This window comes from Phoenix dactylifera, chromosome 2 (assembly GCF_051530095.1).
Source record: "Phoenix dactylifera cultivar Ajwa chromosome 2, Ajwa_hap1_PhDact_Kaust_v1.1, whole genome shotgun sequence".
NCBI lineage: Eukaryota > Viridiplantae > Streptophyta > Magnoliopsida > Arecales > Arecaceae > Phoenix > Phoenix dactylifera.
In genome coordinates, this window is record NC_143191.1 from 38,572,964 (window position 1) to 38,583,053 (window position 10,090).

Consider the following 10,090-nt stretch of genomic DNA (forward strand, 5'->3'; position numbering starts at 1 on the left):
TGTAGTTACATAAGCTTGTAAAGAACTTTTGTGGATGAAAAATTTTAGATAAGAGTTAGGTCTAGAATAAGAGAAATACATGCTTTATTGTGATAGTCAAGGTGTCATCTATCTCTCAAAGAATCCTATATTTTATTCGAGATCTAAGCATATTGATGTGAGATATCATTGGGTTCGGGATGCTTTGGAGATGAAGTTACTATGTCTTGAAAAAATCATACTGATGATAATGGGTTGGATATGATGACTAAAATCTTGCCTATGGAAAAAAAAATTATTGCTTGTAGAGAGAAAGCGGGCTTGGTGGAACCCTCCACATGAATAAGAAGGAAAAGATTTGTTGGTGTGGTCCCTCCTCATGTGGGACCCACCTCATTTGAATTTTTTAAAAAAAAGGATAAGAAGGTAATTTCAAATCATTGGCTTGGGTGAGGTAATCGCAAAAGAAATGGGGGGAGTCTGGGTCTCAACGGAAAATGATGAAGGGAAAAAAGAAAGAAAAATAGAGAAGAAGAAAATGTGCTACTTTGTCGGATTATCGAATAGTTGATTTTATCCAGATTTGGTTGAAATTTAATTATGTTGTTTCCGGCATTGAGAGCTACCTCAATGTTTGAATCTTTGAAAATCCTTCTCTTTGATTTTATTATTAAAATCCACCATATTAGTGATGAATGTTCTTGTTGTAGAAGCCAAAATTAAATCTTGTTGATATTTGTGCAATCTCTAGTTGAACTAGAAAGAATCTATTGTAATCCTATTATTTTAAATAGTAAAATTTTTTGGATGGACTAGGTTCCGTGATTTTTTCCTTCACATCGAAGAATTTTTCATGTTAAAAAAAAATTGTATTGTCTCTTGTGTGTGGATTGCTTAATTATTTTACTTGTTTTGCTTGAGTAGATTGAAAAAGATTATTGTTGCTTAGTGAGTGATATTTTATTTAATTACACAAAGAGAAAGAAGAAGTTTGCAGCATCATTATTTCTTGATTGTATTTTTTTCCCAACAATTGGAAATTATTTGGATGATTTTTTTTTTCCACTCATATCATTTCATGCATGTATGATAACTATAATAATGAGGCCAAAGATATCAAAACTATTTTGTTATGGATCATGGGACAGGCAGCATCTCTCTCTTTATTTTAGTTACACAAAAGATTACTCTGTGATATATAGATTTTGCACAAAAAATCCATTCAATTATTGATTTTAGAAGAAAAGATTGATTTTTCTTTGACAAAATGAACACATTTAGGGGTTCAACAATTTCACTCCTAGATATAAATACATATGAGATGGATGGTAGTCTATTAAATAAATATACATTGGATATCCATAATAAATATATTAGGTTTTTGAAGTTTGTATATCATATTCTGTCCCATACTTAGATGGAGAGACAAGATCATTTCTTAAATATGTATCGTTCTACAAAAAAAAAAAAGAAGAAGGAGAAAGAAAATAAAAAAGCTTTTTTCTCATGAAATCAATAATCAAGTACATTTTGCACAAAAGTCTGCCTGTGATGTAAACTTAGGTTCAAAAGAAGCACATGATAAAAGGTGCTTGCCCTAATTGCACTGCCTTCCATTTTTCCTTTGATGGTATATCCGTATGCCATCACAGCCAATGAGTTGGATATTGGATTGGATCGGGTTGGGTTGCATTTGTTTCCCATCCTGTAGTAACGAGCCCATCCTGTGAGCCCATGGGCCGTTTTATAAGGCGTTCAGGGTCGGCGGGGGCAAGCAATCGCATCGTCACACTCGGTCTCTCAATCGGACGATCCAAATCAGTGCAACGATGCATCAAGACGCAGAACTGGTCTGTCAGCCGTCCGATCTCGGTTCGTAAGCGGTGGGAGAGCGTTTCTTCCTAATTTTCACCTATTACCATTATTCTCTTGAGGTCCAAAAAGCTCTCCTTCAAGAGCTCCAAACGCTCCGAAGAGGGGCCGAGCGCTCCCCCCCGCGCAAAAAGGTTGGTGATTGTTTCTCTAATCTATTCATAATTTTTATTAGTTTATTTATCTGATTTTAATTTTGCTCTTCGTTGTTCTTGTGATTTTTGGTTGTGGAATTGATCCGCTTTGATTTCTATTTTCCTCTTAATACAGAATATTCTTGCTTTTGGTTTCTTATTCTTCTCGATTCGATCGATTTTTTCCCGTTCATATGTTTCTTGATCCTTTGAATGGAGTACGTATGATTTTATTTCTGGTTTTTCCTTTCTGAAATCGATATTGATATACTTTTCTATCTAGAATTGTGCTTCGTGTTCTTCTTGTCTGGAATCGTTTCTTTCTTTCCATCTCTTTCTTGTTTCCTGGCATGGAGTACAAAATGCTGAATATTCTGTTTATGGAACTGTTTTTTAATATTTAATTTCGTTTTTGTTCTCCTTTTCATATTGATCATAAGATTGTTTATTTATCGTTCGATGTGGATTTCTAGGGTTTTTTTCTAAACGATTTCTCTTCATACGACTGCTATGAGTTTCTAGGGAAAAAAAATAAAGAGAGGGGTCTTCAAGAAGTCATTCAGCTGCATACATTTGATGTCAAGGTACATTGTACCGGCCTGAATTGGACGATACAGGGCATACTGTAGTATATTAGTTTGGTGCTGGTATCCAGTATAAATGACATACCGAGTACTGAGTACCGGTACTAACACTCGGCATGCTAAAAAAATTCTGTACCATACCGTACTGATACTGAGCTTATATGGCACTGGTATGGGCTTCAGTACCGAAACGACAAATTTTGTTTGATGTACAAGAGAAGCTCGTAAATACAAATTTTTAGTAAGGTAACTTGTTTCCGATTAAAGATTGTTGATAGGATCGTCTGAAACTCTATGCACTATGGATAGTAATGCTGCAGAATTCCATTGGGAAGGGGTGAACAATATAAATGAGTCCTTAACACCTAATGCTGTAGATTTCCATGTGGGAAGGGGTTAAGAATACATATAAGTCCTTAACACCTCCCTCACGTGCTGCCAGGACCATGCAAAGGTATAAATGAATCAAGGACTCAAGATGATGTAGAACAAGTTTCCATAAATTTCCTTGAATAGTGGGATCGTCGGCAGTCTAAGCGAAAGTCAAGCGTGGCCTAATTTAGTGATCATAGCTAAGGCATGTTTTTCTGCACTTTCATAGCTTAGCAAGTTTCTTACTCTAGAGGGAGAATATCTGTATAGCAAGTTTCTCATTCTAGAGGGAGGATATCTCTATAGCAAGTTTCTTATTCTAGAGGAAGAATATCTCTATAAATACTCATTGCAACCACGCAATCGAGACGGTTCGACATTAATAAGATTTTTCAAATATTTTTCTCCAATTTTTCAGACTTGTCTAAATCTTTCTAGCCCATCGGATTTTCGTTCTGAGTCACATGATAAGAACGAGTTATTATTGGCTCAACCAAAAAGGAGTTAAGGGAAGAAAAAACTTGGGAAAATGAATTGGTAAAATTGGCCTGAATGGAGATTTAAATTCCTGACCTTTGGCTCTAATACCATATTATATTACCACTATACCTCAATGGATTAAGCTTCTAGGGAAGGGATCGATAATGTATATTAGGGGTTTGGCCTCGAAAAAGATAGGCCTTGTAGAGGAACTAATGACTTACTGACGTACCTAGTTTGTTGGAGCAACTAGAGAGTGACATCTTCACCTTTGCTGAAGATGTTGTATCCAAATTCTTGATTGTTTCTTATGAAAGACTCTATGTATGTTTCAAAAGAAATTTCATATTTAATTCCAAAGGGTAAGTGCCCTCCATTTTCTTTTTAGCTACTGTTTTGTAATTTTGGCCTTTAAGTGAATTTAACCTAGGGAAATTACTATCCGTTTATATGAGCTTTGACCATGTGAAAATTAAGGTTGGTCTAACTACCCATGAAGTGGCCTTCTAAGTTTCGAGTGAACCCTTCTTTTCCTCATGGTTACCTTGGCCAACGATTTTGTGACATTTTCGTGGAGTTCTGGTGCCAGGTTGAGATGCAGTCACAAAGTGCTCTTGCAGGTTGATGGAATTAATAAAATTTAGCCATATTATCTCTAAACACCCCTTACCTGCAAATGTAAGATCTTAAGCCATTACCATTGGATGGGATAATTGTTAATGTTTGAGTATTTGGGACGTACAAAAGAATATCTGTATGATTGAATTTTAGACTTCAAAGATGTAAGATGAGAAAAGTTCAGTTTCTTTAACTTTACTCTATTGTTTTTTTTCTTGAGGAAATTATTTTTCTTTGTTTTTGTGTTTCTTTCTTGTCCTGCAATTATTTCATTTTTTGTATTTAACAATGGCTTATGTTTAATCACACAAATCTTTTTTTTCTTTTTTTCTTTTTTTTTTGGCTTTTTTCTCTTCTTTCATGATTAGTTTGTGCACGAAAGAAAGGCATGGAGCACTCAAAAGTTAGAGACTTGTTAGATCAACATACTCCAATCATGGTCACAGTCAAGGGAGCAACAATGGGTTTAACTGCAGGGACTGTAACGGGTGCAATTGTGGCTACTCTGTTTGATCGTGATGTGCCCCCTGTGAATAAAAACGTGACACATCCAGAGCTTATGAGAACCCTCAAGGTGTGTGGTAACTATGGACTTACTTTTGCTGCCCTTGGAGGTATATATGCAGGTGTGGATCAACTGTTGGAAAAGCAGAGAAAGAAGAAGGACTTCATTAATGGTGCTGTGGGTGCTTTTGTTGCTGGAGCTTCTGTTTTGGGTTTCAAAGGTTTGTTATTTTCTTCTCTTCCTTGAGTTGTTTATCAGACTACATTTATAAAGTTAAGTTTTTCTGTATTCTGAACTATTATGCAGCTTTAATTCACTGAGATGAATGAAATGCAATTCATACAAAATTATCACCAACAATGTTCATACGACAATGCTGTATCCTACAGCTTCCCATTCTATATAAATTCTCATGTTTATATTGACACTTATGCAAATCTCTTTCTTTCCGTCTTTTTTTTTTTTGGTGGAATTCTTTTCCTCTGTCTTTGAACGTTCTAAAGTCCTTTCCTCTTTATTGATATTTGCAAGTTGCAAGCCATGATTAAAAGTAAAAAGAGGATGTGCAGAAAGATGATTGATTGTTAGAATTTACTATTTATTGCTGACATACAACAAGAAACCTTTATGTTGGATAACTAATTAATTGGGGCTAGTACTAATGGAACATTTGGAATCTGGAGGGTTTGTGTTAGTATAGTATTTCCCTACTATTCACTATTTTGTTAAGTTCCATGGTTATGTATGCTTAAATTAGCCCGGACATGTCTTCAGTTTTGACTCATTTTCTAGATTGTCATGAACATTGATGAATTATTAGGAAAACACAACCTTTAGATATTTACTATTTTGCTATTAAAGGTGAAAAAAAAGTGGAATGCAAGCATTAGACCCGAAAAGTATTTAGCTTAAGATTCTTATGTATTATTGGAAATCATTATTAATTTGGAATGGTTCATCTTGACTTTGGTTCACAGAACTTGTACCAAGGCTCGTATTGGCTGGTGGTCTATGCGGTACGGTACCGGTACGCAACTTACCAAACCAAGGTGTACGAAACCAGGGGGAGGGAAAGGGAGAGGGGATAAAGGGAGAAGGAGAGAGGCGAAGAGATAAAGAGGAGGGAGTGAAAGAGGGAGGGAGAGAGGGGGGCTTATAGAGAGGGAGAGAGAGGAAGGGAGAGACAGATAGATAGAGAGAGGGGGCTTATGAAGAGGAGGGGGAGAGGGAGGAAGAGAGAGAGAGAGAGGGGAGAGAGAGTGAGAGCAGCAACAGTCGAAATCCTAACCCTAACCATCGATCGGAGCCAAAAATGTCGACAAGGACGATGGCATTGCCTTCAATGTTGATCAAGGGCGACGGTGTTGTAGTTGAAGTCATTCGAGGGAGATAACGTCGGTCGACGTTGGTCAGCATCAAAAAAGGGGGAGAGAGAGGGCGAGAGTGTCGAAGAGGAAAGAGAGTATCGAAGAGATTTTTATAACCGAACCATCCCGATTTTGTATTGGTTCAGTTCGGTATAGGCCGAACCGCCCAGTTTGGGTTAGCTTGGCAAACACTGCCTTCAATATTGCTAGCAAACCTTGTTTTCTGGATGAACATTTGGAGCATGTTGAAGTCTAGCTTTTGAACACTTTGACTTTTCCCTACAACAGTAATTTGCCATATTTTGTCCAAAGACAAATTAAGATCTTGTAAATTTGAATTGTTTGTGTAATAAATCATCTGGTTTATTGAAGAAAAGCCTTTGCATGATTTACACTTCAGTATTCAACATGCTTTCTTTATTACATTATTCTGTAGTTGATGGTGTGAAGTTCAAATTGTGTTGGTGCCAATATGTGTTTTGGTATATTTAGGCATCTGTTATATCTATGTTTTAACTAATGAATTATCAGTTTACCAAAATGTTGTGATTAGTGATGCTAGATGGTTAAACCTACATGCTGAAAAGAAAAGTGATTGTTATCAGACAAACTAATTTGGAAACTGAACCTGGTAGTGTTGGAATTATGGCCAATTGAACTTGAAATATCTGAAAAGTTGTTGGATATTATAATGTACGTATCATCAATATTTTACCTGTTCTATTAGCTTGCTAGTTATATTGAAGAGCAAAATCTTATATCTAAAAAAAAATTACTGTAATATATATGTTGATTCTTTCGTTTGGAGAGAAAAGTGGGACTTTATGCATATCCTTTGTATCTAAATATAAGAATAGCAGCAGATAGATCCTCTGAATAAATAAGTTTGATAATACCGTACCCCACCAAAAAAATAGGAGCTTACGTTTCTGCTCCCGGGAGTTGGAAATTGCAGTAGACGCTGCTTAAACTTTTTGTCCCACTTTGTCAAGCTTATACTTCTATTTTAATCCAAGTATTGAAGTAAAAATCAGTGCATCTCGATCAGCTTCAAGAAATTAGCTTATCTGAGATTTCTCTCTCTTAACCTCTGTTCCCGAGTTTCCATTGCATATTAAATCTTTTTAGTGAAATAAGATCTACGACCATATCTCATCTTCATTGTTCGGTACCATATATATATTTATCATCAGGTCATACTTTTAAATTTACAGGTAGGAGCATTTCATCAGCTCTTTTTTGTGGATCTGCTCTGGCTTTCACTTCTGCAGTGCTGGAACATTGCTTGTCAGATGACAAGACTCATGACCAGTGAAAAGTACTTACCTTACAGAGAAAAGGCCTTCTGTTAACTGATTACCTGTACAAAGAAAAGGTAGTTGTATTCCTGTCAACAGGTTAGGTCATGGTGCTGTGGAAATGTTAGAGGGTCCCCATTTGTTTCTCTTGTTTTTTTTTTTTCCCCGTCCCGTTTGGGAAGTCTGTTGCTGCCTTTGCAGCCTTTGAAGGAAGATCTTATTTCTTTGTTTTTCTTTTTTCTCTATTGTAATGATTGGCGAATGTAACATTGTCAAGAATGTATTCACAGGATAATGGTTTGTCAAAAATTAACAATCTAACAATATGGTCATAGCTCGATTGATTGTATGTGATGAGGCAGCGAAAATTTTGCTGGCAAAATTGGTTGACTTGAATTACTTTGTTGAGTTCATTTTGTCATGCTCATACATTCCTGCTGTCTCAAAATTCATAAATTGTTTGGGTTGCTGCAGGTCAAGGAGCAGCTGAATGGACGAGAGCTGCAGCAACGGAAGCTGCTGGACGAGATTCATCTCATGCTGCAGTGTCTTAGCTTTGTTTCTTCGTGCAACCTTCAGGGTATCTCTCCTGTGTGCTCGCATCTCCTCTCCTTTTTTTTTCCCTTCATGCTATGCCCGCCCTCTAACCACCCTCTCCCCTCCGCCACCTTCACCCTAACTTCCCTTTTTTTTTGGCCCACCAATGTGTTCATCTTTATTGTTGCTTTTACCTATGTTAAGTGTGCCCCTCTCTACTACTCTCATGATGCTCTCATCATGGACGGGCTCCTAATCAGGTGGGGGCTCGTTATTGGCTTGGATCTTATTCTATCGTATCGGATCTTACTCAACTCTGATATCTCCTAATAAGGGGCCATATAACTAATAAGGATATGAAGCACATTAAGTCTAGCTTTGATATCACTTATACAAACTCATAGCCCAAAAATTTTAGTTACTGAATGAAGGAATGCCCTGGTTAATAAATCTATATGGCACCTCTTTTATTAGCTAATATAAGAGTATGATACTTAGCTTCGACAAATTTAGCTATTCCTATGCAATCAACGTCCATAGCATCGCCACCCTTCTTAACCTTGGCTGCCATGTCCATGCTGGTAGTGTAAAGTCCAAGTATGATGCCTCGTCCTCTGTCGGCAATTTCCTCATTTATCTCTACTCAAAATGCGATATCAGCGTGCCTACTAGTTGTTTGATGAAAGAAATCTAGGTGTATGGTATGTCATTCTAATCGCCCCTTTTCCAAGTATGGCCATGTCCCATGAACCGCGAACTTCTAGCCAGCTTCATCACCTTTATTTGCTTCCTCGCCGCTTCCACCAATGGAAACCTAATTTTTATCAATGACCTTGATGTAATGCCACTAAGGCATCTTGATCTGCTTCCATTTTTTTCAAAAATAGTTTTTTTGGTGGATTTAATTTATTTTTTCTCTGAAATAGAATACGATTTTATGAGAAACATAATTTTTTTTAATAATATTTCTTATTTTATGTATATCTATTTTATTATAATCATATATTTTGATTGAAAATAAGCACAAGGCCGTGGTAAGCAGACCATCCTATTACAGTGATGATCACACTTCAAATGATCCAACAAAAAAATATTTTTATGTGCTTACAAACTACAACTGCATGTATCCCTGCAATTGAAGTTTAGCAACAAGCAAGTATAATAGCTACAACTGTACTTACGTGCACATTCTATTGCATCGTATTTCTAACTGCAAGGAATCAAACGACCTTTTGTTCAACATAATTCTGCATTGCAGTATGCATTCCATTGTCTTCCCAGGCTCTAGTTTGATCCCGTGTCCAGCCATCTGCACCTACTAACAGTTTAAGTTGTTCTCGCACTTCCCTACCAAAATAAAAATAAAAAATAAAAAAAATAAATTCTTGCAGTCCTATCTTGCCAATGCAACTCCTTGTGAACTAAGTTGCTTCCTCGGATCCTCTGGAGTAAAAGAAGTGAACCGTCTGAGATTGGCAGCTTAGAAACCCGTGTAATTGAATTAAGGACTCGTTTTTGATTCTCCGGAAGAGGGGAGGGGGAGGGGAAAGTATGGTCAATAAAAAAATAAAGAAATACCTTATATTTAGCTGAAGTTTTTAAAGGAAAGAGAAATGAAAAAGTAGATTTTTTATAGGAATAAAATTTCTATAATTCATAGGGAAAAAAAGCCTGAAAAAGTCCAATTTCCATCGGTTGGAACTTGGTGTATTTTTTTATCCAAAAGTGCTATTAAGCTTTTAGATAAATGAGATAAGATTTTTTTTTATTAAGAGCATAACATGTATTTTATATAGCTTTTCGAAGAAAGTATATGCTCAACTAAATATTAATTATTTTGAAATATATCACTGATCAACTAAACATTTTAAAATTCACTTCCTAGTACCATAGGCATCAATTTTTAATGAAAAACATTCCAAGGTGAAAATTTTTTGGTGAACCAAACAAGTCCGAAGAGCCTCCTCTATAGGCCTGTTAACGAGACGAGACGAGCCGAGCCGAGAAGCTCGGGCTCAGGCTAGGTACCGAGCTCTGTATTGAGTTCGAGCTCGAGTTTGCTTGGCAAAGCAAAGGCTCGATCTTAAGCTCGTAAAGCTCATTTCAATTACGAGCTCCAGCCCGAGCTCGAGCCCCGGTCGCTCGCTCATGATCTCTCCACCCCTCCCACATCCTCCTAGATCTACTTCCGCAAGATGGATGCCATGGAGCATGGCAGTGTTCATCCGCCCCTTACGCTTCAGCCTCTGCCGCCTCCCGCCCCTCCCCCTCCCCCACTCCACTGCGCTCTTGCTCCGACAAGGACGACAATGTCATGAACGACGACGATGACGAGGACGATGGC

The 10,090-nt window shown here is 37.1% G+C and overlaps 1 protein-coding gene across 2 annotated transcripts; it reads left to right on the forward strand.

Moving 5' to 3' along the window:
- Positions 1 to 1,848: 1,848 nt before the first annotated feature.
- LOC103705382 (outer envelope pore protein 16-3, chloroplastic/mitochondrial-like) lies at positions 1,849 to 8,060 on the forward strand. Of its 2 annotated transcripts, none has more exons than XM_017842319.5 (3): positions 1,849 to 1,985; positions 4,408 to 4,764; positions 7,684 to 8,060. In XM_017842319.5, the coding sequence occupies exons 2-3, from the start codon at positions 4,428 to 4,430 to the stop codon at positions 7,761 to 7,763; spliced, it is 417 nt and encodes a 138-aa protein (XP_017697808.4). In that variant the 5' UTR covers positions 1,849 to 1,985; positions 4,408 to 4,427; the 3' UTR covers positions 7,764 to 8,060. The 2 variants fall into 2 exon arrangements, with proteins under 2 accessions (XP_017697808.4, XP_008787301.1); XM_008789079.6 differs by lacking the exon at positions 7,684 to 8,060 and adding an exon at positions 7,126 to 7,549.
- Positions 8,061 to 10,090: the final 2,030 nt, after the last annotated feature.

Bases quoted from the DNA above. Each gene is read 5' to 3' on its own strand.
- LOC103705382 (XM_008789079.6), top strand. From the start codon at position 4,428: ATGGAGCACTCAAAAGTTAGAGACTTGTTAGATCAACATACTCCAATC. The intron at 4,765-7,125 runs GTTTGTTATTTT...TTAAATTTACAG, and splicing joins TTCTGTTTTGGGTTTCAAAG to GTAGGAGCATTTCATCAGCT.